The 19,162-nt window shown below is 37.5% G+C and overlaps 2 protein-coding genes across 3 annotated transcripts in view; both read right to left on the reverse strand.

The window, feature by feature from the left end:
• galnt16 (UDP-N-acetyl-alpha-D-galactosamine:polypeptide N-acetylgalactosaminyltransferase 16) overlaps positions 1–6,223 on the reverse strand; it is a 56,689-nt gene extending 50,466 nt beyond the window's left edge. The window contains exon 1 of the mRNA XM_051868870.1: positions 5,890–6,223. Coding sequence (XP_051724830.1) covers positions 5,890–6,087 — 198 coding nt within the window. The 5' untranslated portion in view covers positions 6,088–6,223. The remainder of the gene's footprint in view (positions 1–5,889) is intronic.
• An 11,765-nt stretch (positions 6,224–17,988) lies between these two features.
• Positions 17,989–19,162, reverse strand: part of vps39 (VPS39 subunit of HOPS complex) — a 42,228-nt gene continuing 41,054 nt past the window's right edge. For both annotated transcript variants that reach the window (XM_051867148.1, XM_051867147.1), the window contains exon 24: positions 17,989–19,143. In XM_051867148.1, the coding sequence (XP_051723108.1) occupies positions 19,065–19,143 (79 nt within the window). In that variant the 3' untranslated portion in view covers positions 17,989–19,064. The remainder of the gene's footprint in view (positions 19,144–19,162) is intronic.

A 19,162-nucleotide genomic window follows, 5' to 3' on the forward strand; every position in this document is an offset into this window, starting at 1 on the left:
AAAAATTACAAGATCACTAGTAAAAAAGCCAAGACACTACAGGCAAAATTCTTGTTTTTCATGCCCTGGTCAATTTGGAGATTCTGGACTTTTTGAGCTATTTCTGCTTTTTATCATTGTTTCTGCATTTAAGTGCTATAATCAGGTCCCAGGTGCATCTACCAACCCAGAAAATGTGAAAAAGGACAACCCAGTAACTTTGTTTTGGCAAGACTTTCTCTGCAAGCATGTGAAAAAACGAGCCGCTCTGATTTCGCTCCCCTAGTGACGTAGGAAGGGCATCTTATTATAATATTACCTCCCCTTAATTTGCACATTTCCACCCACAACGGCGTCATTTTGTTTTCGCAAGCGTCAACGTGTACCAGTTCTAACACCATCGCAAAAGTTTGAGCAAAGCATGCTAACTGTTCTGTCGTTGGCTGCACAGACGAGCACAGAACACTATTTAGAGTTTCGTTAGCTTGGATAGTCTGCAAGTAGACCCTGGCAAGCTCGATTGCTAAAAAAGGAGCGTTTCTGTCCGAAAAAATTTATCCACTAACCATTTAGAAATGTCCAGTTTCATTCTAAAAGTTGTAACTTCTTCCTGAGTCTCTCCATCAGTGTCTGACTCCGGTTTGAACAATGTAAGGCTGAACACCGTTACTGACAATCCTCATTTTGTCTGCGTGAGATTCTCCCGCTTTTTTGTTGTTGAGTATCCGAAGTGCGAGCTGTTAAAGCTCTGCACTCTTCTAGAAAGGGGGCCGGGAGCAGCAGCTCATTTGCATTTAAAGTGACACACACAAAAACAGTTTTTGCTCGCACCCAAATAAGGGGAAATTTGACATGCTATAATAAATGATCTGTGGGGTATTTTGAGCTGAAACTTCACAGACACATTCTGGGGACACCAGAGACTTATTTTAGATCTTGTGAAAAGGAGCATGATAGGTCCTCTTTAAGTGTTTATTTTATCGCACTTTATCTATTTACATATGTAGATTTCAATTACAACGCATATCTTCAAAGGCTGTTTTCACAAAATGATTTTTTTTCAGTCAGAAATCTCCTTTTAAGTAGCACTTGCATACACATTTTATTCCTAAAACAAGACATTTATGAAGTGGTAAATAGAGATATCCAAAATCCCCTCTAACTTTAATATGTCAACAATATTAAACAAGAATTCTGAACCTGGCTTTATCCAATGCTCTGGAAATTTGTGCAAATTGGTGCATATTTAATTAGATAATGTATATTTTGCATATTTAAACATTACATTTCAGAAAACTTTTAAACAAAAAATATGTAAAAATGCAATTCTTAATGTAATCAACAGAAGTATGGCGATATCTATTCATTAAGTTTTTTTAAATTACAAATTATATTATTATAACATTTGAGTGAAAATTTTAAATGCACAATGTATTATTATTATTATTATTATTATTATAATATTTATTATAGAATATTTGCTTTTGTTTTTCAGCTTTTTGTTTTTTCTTTTTAGAACAGTCCAAAAGAGCATCTTGCGGTGTTACTGAAAGCTTACTGTAACTTCGTAGGTCATTTGTACAGAGGAGTTAATATGCTCCCTGATTTGCTTTATTGTATTGCTTTATTGCATAACACTCACTGATCAACCCCTTTAGTCGAGTAACAGCCCTGATATGAGACATCTGGTTTGTGTTGTTTGTGTCCAAGCTGTTTGGCTATTTACATGATGCATCAAATGGACAAGTACAACAAAATCAAACCAGGTCATTAGCAGAACTGCACTAATATAATCAGTTTGTGCTTGGGAGTAACATGCAAATGATGCTGGGAAAAGTTTGCGAAAGCAAATATTGCTCACTGCAACAAACGATCCGCTTTGCATAAAAGGCACATCTAATAAATTGACTGTGGAATGGGAAGTGCATCTGTTACTCTTCCTAAAGTGAACATGAGACAGATGCCTGCACTGATACTTCAGCATTTGTTCCCCTCATAAAGAAATATTAGCTGAGACTGATGCACTGCAAAAAGGCCTCAGCAAAGGGAGGATCTGCTATTGGCTCAGGACAAATAAATAAATGCGTTGTGCAACAATGCTCTGGAGACACTATCCATATAAAATCAGCTTGAATTACAGCTTATAACTGTGATAAAGCACCCAACTGATCTCCATGCATATAGGATATCCTTTCTTTCAGGACTTGTGAATGCACTTCTGTCATTAACAGAGTAAAAAGGCAGAGTCAGAGCACAATCATTTCATCTTATTTTATAGGCAGAGGCACAAATACAGGGTAGATCAGATATCAAAGCAGGCTAATGGAGAACGGGATTACTCTAGGTAAAGTAGAGAATTACTGTCACTTCACAGCGCTCAGCTAATGGGGTATTATGAGGACAAGGCCACCGCTGGTGAATTGTTATTAGTAATAGACTCATGTCTTTATGAGTCGAGTAATAATAGCCAGGCTGATAAATATTTTTAAAATTATCTGCACTAGAGTCTGTATATAAAATCTACCAATAGCATAGACTGAAAAAATAATTGGTGTAGAAATAATTGCTAGTGAATTCCACAAACATTTACAAAGAATTACAAAGAATAGAGTGCATTAGCGCCGTTGGTTCCAGAAGTTTGTTTTTCATTCATTTCTCCCATAGGGATTTCAAAAAAGTCTTTGTTAAAGTGTTAGGAAAATCACAACATTACAAACTTTGATTTGAAGCAAAACAAGTGTTTGAAAATCAGACAAAAAGACAAAGGTACAAGACTGTGTGCTTAACAGCTTTAGTGAGGGAAAGAACTACAATCCCATGAAGCATTGGGAACAGCATAATTGTATTAAAAACTACTAATTTAAAAATGTTGATTATATGTATACAAACTGCCATATAGATATTTTTTATATTATCTATTATCTTTGTCAGCAGGTATATTAGGCTGCTGTCACTTTAAGACCTGACGCACGGATCCATTATACTGTTACACATGCGTTTTCTTTCTCAACTGTTTATGTTCACTTAAAACATAACTGACTGTGTTTACATGAGTACTGGCCAGGACCGGCATTTTGACATTACTTTGTATTTGTTTGTCTGTTTAAGTGCAGTTAGCAGCAAAAAAATAACTCAATTTAGTATTGAGAGGCGACTTTATGTGCATGCATTTTGGGTGTGCGCATAAAATCTGTGGGAATGAGAAAAATAATACGCAATCTGCGCAAACCCAAGCTGAAATTCAAGCCCTGTAACACCAACAACATTCATTCACATAATGAAACAAGTGAGTGAGGGGAGGCGGGTTTGTGTGTCAACTCACTGTCGGAGAAATGAGAGAGAGAGAAAGAACAGCTAGTATCGTGTATCTATTCTGTGGAAAATGAGTATTGGAAGCGTCTCAGATATTTCAGTATCGTTATGTATCGAAAATTTGATATTTTTGACAACACTGCATTGCACTTAGTTTATTATGTCCACAATTGAAAAATGTACATATTATATATAAAATTCAACCCACCAAAGTGGGTATGTATATAAATATATATATATATATATATATATATATTTAAGTATTTTGAGAGCGTAGAGATCGACTTGATTATGTCATTCGCAGTGCTTCATGGGAGTGGGTGGGGTTAGAGCTATTTTTCCAAGTTTTTGCTTGTGGCAACTCTCTGATTGGTGGAATTTTCTTTACAGCATCAAGGCTATGTCGTTTTTCACCACAAATTCTGCTGTTAAACATGATTACTTTAAAAAATAGGTGAATTGTTTTATATATATATATATATATATATATAGTCAAACCAAAAATTATTCAGACATTTTTGATATTTTTGATATATTTTTACTAGTGGGTGCAGGACGCTATAGTTCATTTATGTCAGTGAGGATAGCAAAATAAAGTAAACTGTGACATATTATACCCAACAATTCTTCATACAGTGGACTACCAGTAAAACTGAAAACCAAAAATTATTCAGACACTTTGACCTGACTATGTTTTGCTTAAGTGTTATCTGACATAATTAAGATTGTTTTTTTCTGACACAGTTTAACTCTGAGATCTTGTCTTATTTTATTACCATTTTTTTTAAACTATAGTGAATAAACTGTATTAATGAATGAAATGTTTAAGGTGTCTGAATACATTTTGGTTTGACTATCCAAAAAGATGCCATATATATATATATGTGTGTGTGTGTGTGTGTGTGTGTTTGTGTCTGTGTGTCTGTGTGTGTTAGTAAATATTGTATGAAAACATTTTCATTAAATTTCAGCACATATGTGTAGTCACAGTTGCTGTAATTATATCAGCATTATACTGGCCATCCCACTCAGTGAATATTAGTTTTGTGTACTGATCTTTAATATATAGAGAGTATAGAGCAATTAAACTGAATATTATCGAAGAATTGTCTGTAATTATTATGAAACCACTGGTCAAATTCAGTATTAAGATAAATGTATCATATTTTCCAGAGAAAATCTCGTGTAGATCATAATCACCAAGGCCCTTGGATAAAAGGTTTTAACAGAGATCTCATTTTACCATCAGCATTTCCAGGTATTTGTGCAGATAAACACATATATATCTGTTTTTTCATGACACTCAACATTCATGGCCGGCGTCACACATGTGATGCTCTGTTGCCATGGAGCTACAGGACACAGTTCAGGGATGCAGGATTCTCTGATCTTGTTTAAAGCATCTGCATTTTTCACATCCATGCAAATGATTGTTCATTAAACAATTTAAAGATTAGATGTGATTAAATCCTTAATTCAGTGATCATTCTAATCAAATCACGCATTCTTTCTGGAAGACAGCAGATACTGAGAAGTCAAATCTGAGCGTTTGCCCTCGAGCTGATGAATGTGGCGTCAAACTGTGAGAAGAGCAAAACAAACAGCAAACAGCTGTCCTGGAGTACAGATGACTCAGATCGCCTGTCAATATCTAAAACCCCACATCATTTGACTGAATCATCATTGTTTTGTCATTCTCACTTCATGTCACTATGAATCTGAGATTGAAAATGAATATATCAGAAGCAGAAGCTTTCACAACAATATCAACACCGCTTGTTTGATCAGTCAGGTTTCAAAATATTAAAAAACAAGTTTTAAAATCCTATATTTTCTTTAAATTTAAGTTTTAACACTTCCCCCCAGAACTACAATTACAGTACTATTATATATTCTAAAATATCACATATTTGGAATATTGGAATCACTCTTTAAAAATAAAGGTTCCAAAACGATGCCATAGAGGAACCATTTCTGTGCCACTGAAGAGCCTTTCAGAGAACACTTCTTAAAAGAACATTTTTTTTTTCTTAGTGTGAAGAACACTTTAATAACCTTTTTTGATTACAAAGAACCTTTTGTGCATTTGAAAGATTCCATGGATCTTAAAGGTTCTTCATAGAACCATCAATGACCATAAAGAACCTTTATTTTTAAGAGTGTATAATAAAATTCTAATTAGGGCTAGAGCTAGTTCCAAATTGCAATGCAAATCCAAATATGAATCCATAACGAATGTCAAATTACATTCCTGTTGGATTACTAATAAATGACATGGTGTTATTGCTAGCCTGCATAGTAGGTTAAATCCTAACAAAGGCAGCACATGGATCTGCAAAACACACACACACACACACACACACACACCTGCAGCTGGCTTAAGGAAAAGCCTCTTACATGCACCTGACATCACCTTGAGATCCACACACACACACACACACACTGGCTCCATATATATCAGCAGTGAAAGCTGCTGCATGTCAACATACATAAACGCGTGCATTACAGCAAAGATGTGAAATGTGCAGTAAACACCATCAGTCACGAGCAGCAGTGATCAGCATACAGCACATCATCATCATCATCATCATTACTCACGATCAGAGGAAGAGTGCGCTCCTCCAGCCTCCCGAAGGAGGATTTCTGCCCGTGGTTCTTCAGCTGGGAGCCCGAGGAGGAGGAGGAGGAGGAGGAAGAAGAGGATGGTTTGCTGTCCTGCCACAGGTAATAGAAGGTGCCGAGGATCCAGGCCACGGTGAGGATGAGAATGGCGTTGGCCCGAATCCTGCGCATCATGAGCGGCTCCGAGCGCTTGGCGACCCGCTCCGTGTGATGTGTTGTCGGTGATGATGAGGATGATGATGAAGCCGTGCGCAGTGAACAGCCTCTCCAGACTAGAGCTGCGCTGATCGAGCGGATCTTCGGCGGGTTTCGCGCAGGTCCTAGAGCCTGCCGCACCTCACACATCACATCACGTGTGCTAAATACACAGTGACTTTCACATGATTCGATAGATAGATCATACAGTAAGGTGACCAGATTTCTGAAATGGAAACTGGGGACATTTCCTATTTGAGTGGTCAAAATATCACCAAAATCTAATTTGTTATTATCTATTTATTAAAAAACAGGGACAATACATTTTTGAATGGTTTTGTTTTTAATTGTTGTGGGTTCCTTATAGGCTATTATTACATTAATAATTATGATTTAGTTTTATTATTAGGATTTTTGCTCTGATTTTAATACAGTTCACCAAAAAAAAAACTTTTACACGATTAATAGTAGGCCTAACCACTGTAAAAGCAGTTCAAAACAATATGCCTGTTATAACATTAGTATGACTTTACAAAAGCACATTACATTACAAAAATAAAACAACATAAATATAAAAAGATAAATATAAAACGGCATTTAACAAATATTTTTTAACATTATTGAATTTAATATTTTAATTTTCACAAGCTGTTTTTAGCTACTGTATACAACTGTTTTAACTATTTTTTACTATTATTTTGCATTTTAGACTCATTTTAAGCACAAAGTACATGTATTATTTTATTTTATTTATTCATATCTGAGTGTACCTTCACCACGTGTGTGTGGAAATTGCTGCGTTGTGACTGCGGAACTTTTGTGGATGTTTAAAATTGTGCCAAACAATCTCGCACCCTGTTGAGGCCCTGTTAAAACATACAAACAGTATTACTTTAATTTAACAAGAATAGTTAGTATGTTACTACCTCGAGACCGATAACGACGTTTATTTTAATATTTGACGATAATGGCGCTTTGCTCCGGTCCAGATCCAGATCCAGATTACGTTCTTCATGAAGTAGCGGCGCGCGCGCGACCAAGTGTAGCTGCACAGCCCCCTCTGTTGGCGAACATGATCACTACACAATTTCTCCAGCAGGCTGCTGTATGCTCGTCTTTCTTTTTGCAATGTACAGGTGCTGGTCATATAATTAGAATATCATCAAAAAGTTCATTTTTTTATTATAAATTATTTTTAAAAATGAAACTTTCATACTTTTTTTTTTAATTTTGATGATTAGAGCGTACAGCTCATGAAAGTCCAAAATCCAGTATTTCAAAATATTAGAATATTTCCTAAGATCAATCAAAAAATGGATTTGCAAAACAGAAAAGTTCAAGTTCTTTAAAGTATGTTCTTTTATGCACTCAATACTTGATCGGCAGCACATATTACAGCAAATGACTTGCTCCTAGCACAAATTACTGCATCAGTGAAGTGTGGCATGGAAGTGATCAGCCTGTGGCACTGCTGAGGCACTATTGAGCCTTCAGATCATCTGTATATTGTTGGATCGACTGTTTCTCATCTTTCTCTTGAAAATATCCCATAGATTCAGGTCAGGCATGTTGGCTGGCCAATAAAGCACAGTAATATCATGGTCAGCAAACCACTTGGAAGTGGTTTTTGCACTGTGGGCAGGTGCTAAAGTCCTGCTGGAAAAGGAAATCAGCATCTCCATAAAGCTTGTCAGCAGATGGAAGCATAAAGTGCTCCAAAATCTCCTGGAAGATGGCTGCATTGACTTTGCACTTGATAAAACACAATGGACCAACACCAGCAGACGTCACGGCCCCCCCAAATCATTATTGACTTCAGAAACTTCACACTAGACTTCAAGCAGCTTGGATTCTGTGCCTCTCCAGTCTTCCTTCAGACTCTGGGACCATGATTTCAACATGAAATGCAAAATTTACTTTTATTTGAAAAGAGGACTTTCGACCACTGTTCACTGTCCAGTTCTTTTTCTCCTTAGCCCAGGTAAGATGCTTCTGACGTTGTCTCTGGTTCAGAAGTGGCTTGGTAGTCCTTTTCCTGAAGATGTCTGAGTGTGGTGACTCTTGATGCGCTGACTCCGGCTTCATTCTACTCATTGTGAAGCTCTCCCAAGTGTTTGAATTGGCTTTACTTGACAGTATTCTCAAGCTTCCGGTCATCCCTGTTGCTTGTGCACCTTTGCCTACCCAATTTCTTCCTTCCAGTCAACTTTGCATTTAATATGCTTTGATATACACTCTGTAAACAGCCACCCCATTCAGTAATGACCTTCTGTGACTTACTCTCTTTGTGGAGGGTGTCAATGATTGTCTCCTGGACCATTGCGAAGTCAGCAGTCTTCCCCATTAGTGTGGTTTCAAAGAACAAAAGATACCCGGAATTTATACTGTAGGGATGGTCATTTAATGAAACTCAAATGTAAATATTCTAATATTTTGAGATACTGGATTTTGGATTTTCATTAGCTGTACGCTCTAATCAACAAATTAAAAAAAAAAACTTTTGAAATGTTTTACTTTACATGTAGGGAATCTAGAATATATGAAAGTTTCATTTTTTAAAATAATTTACAATAAAAAAATGAACTTTTTCACGATATTCTAATTATATGACCAGCACCTGTATATACGAGTTGTTTTGAACGAGCTATAAAACGGGGACATTTCCGGGGACAGCTCAAGTCGGGGACAGAACAAAGAAAAAGAAAAAACAAACAAACAAACAAAAATGTTTCTGTCATATTTAAATAGGCCATCATTTAAACACTTAAACAGTTTATTTATTCATTAATTTTCTACAAATGATCTGTGAAAGGGTGATTCAGAAAATAGTGATTGACAACGATGGAGGTTAAACCAAACATGAGCTGTTTTATTTATTAATTTTCTGAATTTTTGAGACTGACTAAAGCAGTTATTTCAGTCTGTGTATCTAAAGAAGACATTTGATGCATTTAAATTAGCTCACCCAAAAATGAAATTTCTGTCATTAAGTACTCACCCTCATGTCGTTCCAAACCTGATGAAATCCGAGGGTATCTGATCCACACATAGGCAGCAACTGTGCTACATTTGAGGTCCAAAAAGGTACTAAAGACTTCAGTGTTGTTGCTGCCAATGTGTGGATCAGATACCCTCAGATTTCATCAAAAATATCTTAATTTGTGTTCTGAAGATGAATGAAGGTCTTATGGGTTTGGAACGACATGAGGGTGAGTAATTAATGACAGAAATTTCATTTTTGGGTGAACTAACCCTTTAAAACGAACTACTTTTCACGCTAGGCTAATTTTATGTTAGATTATGTCTAACTTATCTAATAGTTCTCACGACAAAATCTGTGCCAATTTGCTGCTTTAAATCAGTGAAATGTCACTCAGGTGTGGAGTATGAACACACTGTTGCTATGGCAGCATCAGACAAACACAGGCACTGTTTAGTGCCAGGGAAAATGTAGCCTGTAGCTACATGTAAATGTAGGGGCTCTTTTGAGACGTGATGCAATAACGACAATAACGGAAATAATAGAAATAGGCAAACAGCAGAATTGATAGATATGAGTTTTGACATGGAAAAAAAGGAAATAAGATAATAATGAGCGCCTCCTCCGCCATGTTGCCGTCAAATAAAACAGTTGACATGCCAACTTGCCACTGTAAACAGAAGCTTGCAACGCTTGCCCCGCCTCCGAGTTCTTCTGATTGGTCCACTGTTTTGGAACTGACATTGATGAGCGGCGCTGGCGTCTTAAAAACGCGGCGCTCATGGCACTGCAAAGACGCGAGACGCGAGCGTAACGGTCATGCACGTCCGTCAAGCGTGTGTTTATATAGAAAAACAATGGGAAAGTAGCGCATTGGAATAGAAAAACGCGTTCTGTGTGAACGGCCCCTTATAGTCTGTAATGCAAGAACAGATAACTTAATAATATGAATATGTGACCCCCTAAAAACACATATTAATGACAACAAGAAACTATATAAAGCTCAGTAGATCAACTGCTTACGTTCATTCAGATATAGCAACACTGTTCAAACGTTTAGGTCTGTAAAATTTTTAATGTTTTTGAAAGAAGTCTCTTCTGCTGACAAAAGCTGTATTTATTTGATAACAAATACAGAAAAACAGTAATATTGTGAAATATAATTACAATTTAAAAGAGCTTTGAATTTTCAGCATCATTACTCCAGTCTTCAGTGTCACATGATCCTTCAGAAATCATTCAAATATGCTGATTTGCTGCTCAAGAAACATTTCTGATTTTTATCAATGTTGAAAAATCAATATATTTGTGGAAACTGTGATTTGTTTCAGGATTCTTTGATGAATAGGAAGTTTTGATCAATTTAACACATTATTCTAAATAAAATAATTCATTTCTTTAAAAAAAAAAAAAAGAATGTTAGTCTAAATATATAAATATAGGACCTATAAGGTTTCATGCCATTTATTACTATATTAATGTACAGTGCAAAAAACAAAACATGATTACTTTATAAATGTTACAATCACCAGCTGGAGTGCCCAGGATATCCACCAGAGGGCACTTCTCCCCATAACATTGTCTTTCCACCATGAACTACATATCCCATAATTCTTTGCCCGGACTCATTATCCCTGATTAGTTTCAGCTGTTTCTCATTTACCCTTGTTAATGCTGTCTATATAAGGGCCCGTCCACACGGAGACACATTTAGCTGTATACGCAAAAATTTTGTATCGTATAGGCGTTTCGTCCAGATGGATCCGGCGTTTTCAGAAGGTGAAACCGCTATTTTTTGAAACCGGGTCCCAGAGTGAATAAATCTGAAAACGACGCCCTTGCATTTTCATGTGTACAGCCAATCCGTATATTTTGTGAAACAATTTTGTCATCACCACACGTGTGGACCCTAGTCAGACACCGCTAACAGCACAAAACAGCAACAACAACAACAATAGCAGACTACATGCTTGTGTTCGTGCTGCAGAAGCTACTGAGCCTATTAGCTTTACTAAAATAAAGCTTTATTTCTAAGCTTTGCTGAAGTTTGTATACGGGCGCGCAAGGTTTCTGTGCATGCTCCAAGTCTTATTCTTTGTTTTTAGTGTATCTCTATTGCAGAATTACAGCGCCACATACTGATCTGGCATGTATACTACATCGTTTTGAGTCGGTTTCAGTAGTTTCGTGTGTACGCAGATATTTCTTGAGATGAGGAAAATAAAGATCGGATAGGGAAAGCTCTGGCTTTGTGTGGATGTAACCTAAACCTGGTTAACTCAGTCACTCTTTGCGAAGTCTTGTATGTGTCACACTGCATTTCTGAGTGTTATTTCTGGTTTTCCGTCTCATGGTTTTGATCTTCTGCTTGTCTCCCTGGATTTGCCTGTGTCATTGTTTGCCCAGTGGTTTTGACCCTCACCAGTGTTGCCAATTTAGCGATTTTGTCACTAGATTAGTGACTTCGCCGCCCCTTTTGAGACTTTTTTTCAAAAGTTTAGGGACAAATCTAGCAACTTCTTGGACAAACCTTATCCAGATTCTTATTGTGCCCACTGATCTATATTCATATTTATATAGATCAATGAATTTGCCATGATGATGTAATTTAGTGACATTTATCTACCAGTTTTAGCTACTTTCAATTGAAAGTAGTTGGCAACACTGACCCTCGCCTGTTATTTGGATTACGATTCTGGATTTCCCCAATAAAAGCTGCGTTTAGATCCTAAACCTGTGTCTCGAAACAGTTCGTGACAATAAAAGGCTTAAAGGATTAGTTCACTTCGGAATTAAAATGTCCTGAAAATTCAATCCAAATGTCATCCAAGATGTTTATGTCTTTCTTTCTTCAGTCAAAAAGAAATTATGGTTTTTGATGGAAACATTCCAGGATTTTTCTCAATATAGTGGACTTCAGTGGGTTACAATGGGTTGAAGGTCCAAATTGCAGTTTCAATGCAGCTTCAAAGGGCTCTACACGATCCCAGATGAGGAATAAGGGTCTTATCTAGGGAAAAGTTAGTCATTTTCTAAAAACAATAAAAATGATATACTTTTTAACCACAAATGCTCATCTTGCACTAGCTCTGTGATGCGCCACACATTACGCAATCATGTTGGAAAGGTCACACGTGAAGTAGGCGGAAGTACCGAGCAAGTGTTTACAAACCGAACGCGGAAAGACTAAGTCAAATGCCCTTTACAAAAAAAGGTAAAACAACGATGTCGGATGATTTTGAAGTTGGAGGAGAAAATGAGATGGAGTTTTTCACACTACTGAGGTACTTCCGCCTACCTCACGTGTGACCTTTCCAGCGTGATTACGTAATGCGTGGTGCATCGTAGAGCAGTGCAAGATGATCTTTGTGGTTAAAAAGTATATACATTTTAATTTTTTTTTTTTTTTTTTTTTTTTTTAGAAAATGACTGATCATTTGGCTAGAAGACCCTCATTCCTCGTCTGGGATCGTGTAGAGTCCTTTGAAGCTAAATTGAAACTGCAATTTGGACCTTCAACCCATTGTACCCCACTGAAGTCCACTATATGGAGAAAAATCCTGGAATGTTTTTCTCAAAAACCTTATTTTCTTTTTGACTGAGGAAAGAAAGACATAAACATCTTGGGGTGAGAAAATTATCAGGAAATTTGAATTCTGAAGTGAACTTATCCTTTAAGAGAACATTAGTTACAATTCTTCTAAAGTGTTCACAAGATGTTTTCTTGCATTGGACGGTTTGCAGACTAAACTTCATTGAACTGAAACTGCCAAGAGCAAATAATCCCTTACAGCTAAATCCACTACTTCCATCATGTGACAATAAAGATTCTATTCTATTCTATTCTATTCTATTCTATTCTATTCCAACAGAACACATTTCAAAGTTCTTTCCACCATCAGCTCATTAGTATTTTTCCTCCAGACAGAACACAGCGGTCCTCTGTAATCCTCATGGTTTCACCTCTGCAGGGTGGCAGTGCAGGTTACAGGCTGTTGCACGTCATCAGCAGAACCTCCCAACAGCTGCTCTGGCAGTCAGAGAGGGGTTTCTTCTGCTGTTCTGCTCGGCTTGTGCATTTCTTTTCTCATATGAGATCATTCTAGCCCATCAACAGCTCTGATAATGAGCCACAGCTGTTCCCATCTCAGCATCAAAGTTTTCCAGACTGTTAAATCTACATAGTATAATACAAAAGAAAAGCATACTAAAATGGCCTAATTCACTGATATTTTATAGATACAGTAGTGGCAAAAGTGATGTCCGGCCTATAAGAAAATCTTCAACCTTTATTCAATTTATTCAAAATTTTAATCTAAATTTGCTTAAGATTTTGTAAACATATTGCATAGATTATCCTTGGAGTAAATTGTTTTATTTGTGATAACACGCCAATTGTACCGACATAATTTTTGGCCTTTATTAATCCCCTGGAGCCATATGGATTATTTTTTTATGATGGATGGATGCACTTTCTTCAGCTCATACTCGTTAGTCCCGTTCACTGCCATTATAAAGCGCGGATGCGTCAGGATATTTATTAATATATCTCAGATTGTGTTCATCAGAAAGAAGAAAGTCATATTCACCTAGGATGGCTTAAGGGTGAGTAAATCATTGGGTAATTTTCATTTTAAAGTGAACTAATACTTTAATTAATCTTGTTAAATCATTAAAAACACATATTCCCTCCAGACATCACTTTTGGCCACTACTGTATACTGTACAATAATTATTCATCGCTTTTCCAAATTAAAGACAATCAGCAAATGTTGATTTCATGTAATAGCTGTTATGTATGTATTTAAGCACAACTGGAATGCTTTATTGACCAATCAGCATCTAGAACCATCTAGAATCTGTTTAAATGTTTTAGTATTTGCTGAATGAGATGTAATATTACTTCAAAGCAGATTATTATTGTGATTATTTATGTGATGTCGCTCAGCTCTATAGATTAGGTCTGTGCAGAAAGGCATTTGAAATGTATTGACGAGTGTAACATCTGTGATTTTCTCTAAAAGCATCAACAACACCCACCTGATCCTGGAACAGGCTCCAGAATGAACCACGTGAACCTCCTAATCCTCTCAGAGCCACAGCTGGCATTTACAACCCTGCTGCCAAAGTCCTTGCTTCAGCCTACAAAGATCTCCTTTTCTTTCTTGGTTTCTCTTCTGCTGGCTCAAGTGTTGAAAATTCATATATTGTTTTTTTTTTTGTGTTTGTTTTTTTGTTTTTGTTTTTTAAGAAAAAGTCAGCCAAGCGATCACCTATAGCAACCATATAGCAATGTGCTGAAAACAACTCAGAAGAACTTATCATCATGACAATGAGATCGGCAAGGCAAGCACCACTTAGTGTGTAAAAATTTTTGAGGCAAGAGGCAAAACTTACGGACTGCAGCTTTAAAGAAGACCTATTACGCTTTTTGTACATTTTTAACTTTCTTTAGTGTGTAATGTTGCTGTTTGAGCATGAAAAATCTCTGCAAAGTTCCAAAGCACAAAGTCCCTCCAGCGGGAGTTATTTTCTTCTGAACTCCCTGAAATGTCTTGAGTTTTCTTCTGAGAATGAACACGTCAAAATATTCCTCATTTAAATAATTCCCGCCCCAAGGCATATGCAGAATAAAAGGGCGGGGCCTGGTTGAGTTAATTAGTAGTGTGTTGAAACTTGCGGTTATGGTAAGGGGCGGGATATTTCCCAAACACACTCAAAGCACTTGACCAATCACAACATACTGGTCCAGCTGACCAATCAGAGCACAGAAGGAGGGGCTTCATAGAGACAGGAACTAAACAGAGCATTACTGACAGACTGGGAAGAGAGGTGCTGCAACAATAACAAATATGGGAAAATAAGGTGTTATTTGAACAATCAAGCATGAAAACCTATTCTACTAGAGCCCAAAAACAAAATCAAGACTTTGTACTTTGGGCATAATAGGTCCCCTTTAAATCACCATACAGAGAACACAAGGAAACAACATTTATCCTGGAGCGCATCAGCACTGTGACGCACAAAAATTCACCTTTGACTGTCTACAGTGTGTTTACAGTTTTGGAATAAAGCTAACTAGCAGTATTATTATAACTGCTGGCAATGGACTCTTTTGATGCTGCTCTGCATTTGTACCTTCCAAACACAATAAACAGTGAGAATTTGATGGAATTAAAACTTCACTTTTAGTAGTTAAAATAAGCAACTATCTGCAGAGGTTGAATCATTTAAGAGGTTTGGCCTGAGATCATTGGCTCCTCGTCAGCGTAGCAGAATGCTGTGGGTTTAGCAGGATCTTTGAAGCACCAGAGACTCAATGTCACTGCTTTTTGTAGCACGTGCTGGTTCTGCTGCTCAAGCTGACGTTTTGTTTCGCTTGCTTGTTGTCCTTGGCTTAGAGTGTCTGTTAGTCGCAGCTCACTTAATACATCTGAGATGATTTAACAGATGCCAGATCTTCTACTAATCATGATAACTGATCTCTGGCTAATGCCTGAGACACACAAGATGATTTTCAAATCTCAACCGATTTTAAAACCACAGACATAAGAACAGTTTCAACTGATGGACACTTTTCAGACTGTGATGACGCATTTTAACGGTCATTAGCATTGTAAATCCTGCAAAGCTTTAAATATTTTTTTTTTTTTTTTTTTTAATGTATGTCCATTTATAACACTATACTTAGTATTATATTACATTTGCATCAAATTACAAAAGACTAGCTAACACTGCTGTGAGGTTGTTTCTAATACAGCGGCTGTGGGAGTGAAGGTAAAATTGATCTTTCTCTTTTCTGACTGCCTTTATCAGTCTCTCTCTATTTTTTCCTCTTTTTGAAAGTTGTGAAAACACTATTGTTGAGTTTTTCTTTTGCTATTTCAGCAGATGGGAGCACAAAAAAATATATTCAATGTAGTCTCTCATTCACAGCTAAAGAAGTTTACCCAACTTCTGCTTCTGAGAAACCCAGAAATGTGAAAAGGGTCAATTCGGCCAGACCGCGAGACCAGTTAATGATTTCACAGTGGTAATTCCACTGACACGAGATCTCAAGGAACCTTGTGTGACCAAACATGACTTCAGAAGAAAAAACAAATATAAACATCAGAAGAAAAACACGTTATAAAGGCACTCATACTGTTGCCATAGTTGTTCAAGTTGATCATCTTTCTCAATACTCCACTTTCGTGACATATTTGTTCCAAGTTTCAGCTTCAGAAGCACGCAACATCAGATTGATGAAGCTTGCTCACTCTTAAAGGGTTAGTTCACCCAAAAATGAAAATTCTGTCATTAATTACTCACCCTCATGTCGTTCCACACCCGTAAGACCTTCGTTCATCTTCAGAACACAAATTAAGATATTTTTGATAAAATCTGATGGCTCAATGAGGCCTCTATTGCCAGCAAGACAATTAACACTTTCAAATGCCCAGAAAGCTACTAAAAACATATTTACAACAGTTCATGTGAGTACAGTGGTTCAACCTTAATGTTATGAAGCGACGAGAATACTTTTTGTGCACCAAATAAACAAAATTTGAATTTATTCAACAATATCTAGTGATGGGCGATTTCAAAACACTGCTTCATGAAGCTTCAAAGCTTTGCAAATCTTTTGTTTCGAATCAGTGGTTTGGAGCGCCCCCCAGTGGTGAACCATTGAAATTTCGAAACACATGACGTAACGAAGCCTCGTCAAAGCCTCTGGAAGGCAAGCCTGCAACCTTTAGCCAAAAAAGCGTAACGGCTAATGCTAACGCTCCGGCTGTGGCGGTACGGGCGGTACGCAGGAAAGGAGACCAGAGGCTGAGAGGTGCCGCACGTGATTAAGTTAGACGTTACGCTTTCTCCAATGGTAAAAGATACAGACCCTCTCATCTCCCTATAATATACAATCTCCGGCCTCGTCTACTGAAATCACGTGACTTTGGCAATTTGATACGTGCTCTGAACCACTGATTCGAAACAAAAGATTCGTAAAGCTTGGAAGCTTCATGAAGCAGTGTTTTGAAATCGCTCGTCACTAGATATTGTTGAATAAAGTCGTTATTTTATTTTATTTTTTGGAGCACAAAAAGTATTCTCGTCGCTTTATAACATTAAGGTTGAATCACTGTAGTCACATGAACTGCTCTAACCCTATAAGCTTGCTCGCTCGTATTGGCTATTGCTGGTATCCTGTCAGAGGAGGCTCCAATTCGAGTGGGAGCAGTAAAAAATTCGTAATGACACCACACAATTAAGAATTTTTTGGACAAAAAGTCAGTTGCGACAAGCCTCGAATCGGGCCACGCCCCCTCGATTGTTGGGGGGTGCAAATCGGGCCCAAAATCTGGCCTAATATCTTCAGAGTGTGTGTGGCCAACATAATTTGGTTCTTATAACGAATTTCCAGGTTTGATTAAAATATCTGGATTAAGTTAAATTGTTCTTGTGTTGTGTTCATTGGAAAGGACAGATATATCTATATATTTGAAACCATGATCAGCAATGCAGTGATTGGCCAGCGTCAAGACAGCAATGTAATGACATCATATAGCCTAATTAAAAAAAGTAAATAGCCAAGCATGCAAAATGACATATAAGTTCTAATAGATAAATGAAAAGTGTAGGTGTTTGTTATACAATTCCCCATGATTTATAGTATTTGTACTGGCTTTGTACACTATTTTCAGTATCAAGAGTAGCCTATTGTAATTAGCAATTCATTTAATTTTACACGTGAAGTGGATAAAGCTTCTTAAGGGTCAGTAACATTTCTAATGGCACAGCAGACAGCATTATTTAAGTTATAATTTAAGTTATAGCTGTCACCATTCAAATGAATGCACAGTTCATACTAACTGTATGTAACATGTGCTTACAGTTCAAACAAATGACACTGATGCGCATAAGAGAAGATACATGTTTATTAGATTCGTCTTGCACCTCAGATTCAATGTACAATCTTGACATTCACATCCATTTCCACCTAAACATTTCAGGTCTCTCATAATGGTTTAATGTAAGTGAGCGTGCCTTTGTTTGAGCAACAGTCCAGGTCATGGTTTACAGTCAACTGAAAGCACAAGTGTTAATTGGACACATGTATTAGGAAGCTAGAGAAATACTGGTGCCCATTTGGGCGACACGACTGCACACATAGGCGAAACATTCCTGGACATGTTTAGACAGTGTGTTAATAATAAATTAAAGCCACTAGAGTAACCAGACAAAAAAGTGGCACACTACTGTGATTGTAAAGCTCTCCATGCCACTAGAAAACTTAAGACACAACACCAAGCTTTTTGGCATTGCTTAAAAACAAGCTACACATCCAGACTTCTAGCTGTAAGTTATCTCTGAACGTCCATGCAACTAGAGGAAGCATTCATCCTTCCGTCTGACGGCTCATAGCAGTAGGTGTGCAAGCGCTGCCCTTTCTGTACGGGGGGCCACATTAAGGTTTTTATCTGGTGTCTGATTTCATCTCAAGCTAACAGAGCGAAGCAGAGCAGCACCTACAAGCCCAGCTCAGAATGAGAGTCCTGTGAGCCTGGATGGTGCATACAAACACAGGCCTTTACTTTCCACTAAATGCATTGGACAAAGTGTCATGTTGAATGAAAGAGTGCACTGTAAGTAAAGAAGAAAAGATGGGATGTGAGGGAAAAGAGAAGATAAGCGTTTCTCAGGGGAAAGAAGGACGTCACAGTTTGTGTAAAAGCTTTTAGGGTAATGCACTTCATAAATCTGAATTAAGTCTCACTGTCCATAGTTTTGAGATGAACTACATCAGACAGATGTGTGGTCTTTGCCATTGCACTGGAAAGAGTGAGTGAGAGAGAGACAGATAGAGAGAGCAGAATATCCAGACTGGCGTTTCCTTCGGCAGCGCGTCAGGCTGCTGTTTTCACACAGACGCTTCATGTTTGCTGAGGTCTCTGTGTTCAGCTGAGGGAGCGTGTCCGCCATCTCCGGCCTTTCACTACTCTGCTGGACACATGCTGCGATCTTTACAGCAGAAGTAGTGAACCACCACACCGTTTGGATACCTGGCAAAGGCACTGGACACGTAGAAGACAC

The sequence above is a fragment of the Ctenopharyngodon idella genome, chromosome 17 (genome assembly GCF_019924925.1).
Source record: "Ctenopharyngodon idella isolate HZGC_01 chromosome 17, HZGC01, whole genome shotgun sequence".
Taxonomy (NCBI): domain Eukaryota; kingdom Metazoa; phylum Chordata; class Actinopteri; order Cypriniformes; family Xenocyprididae; genus Ctenopharyngodon; species Ctenopharyngodon idella.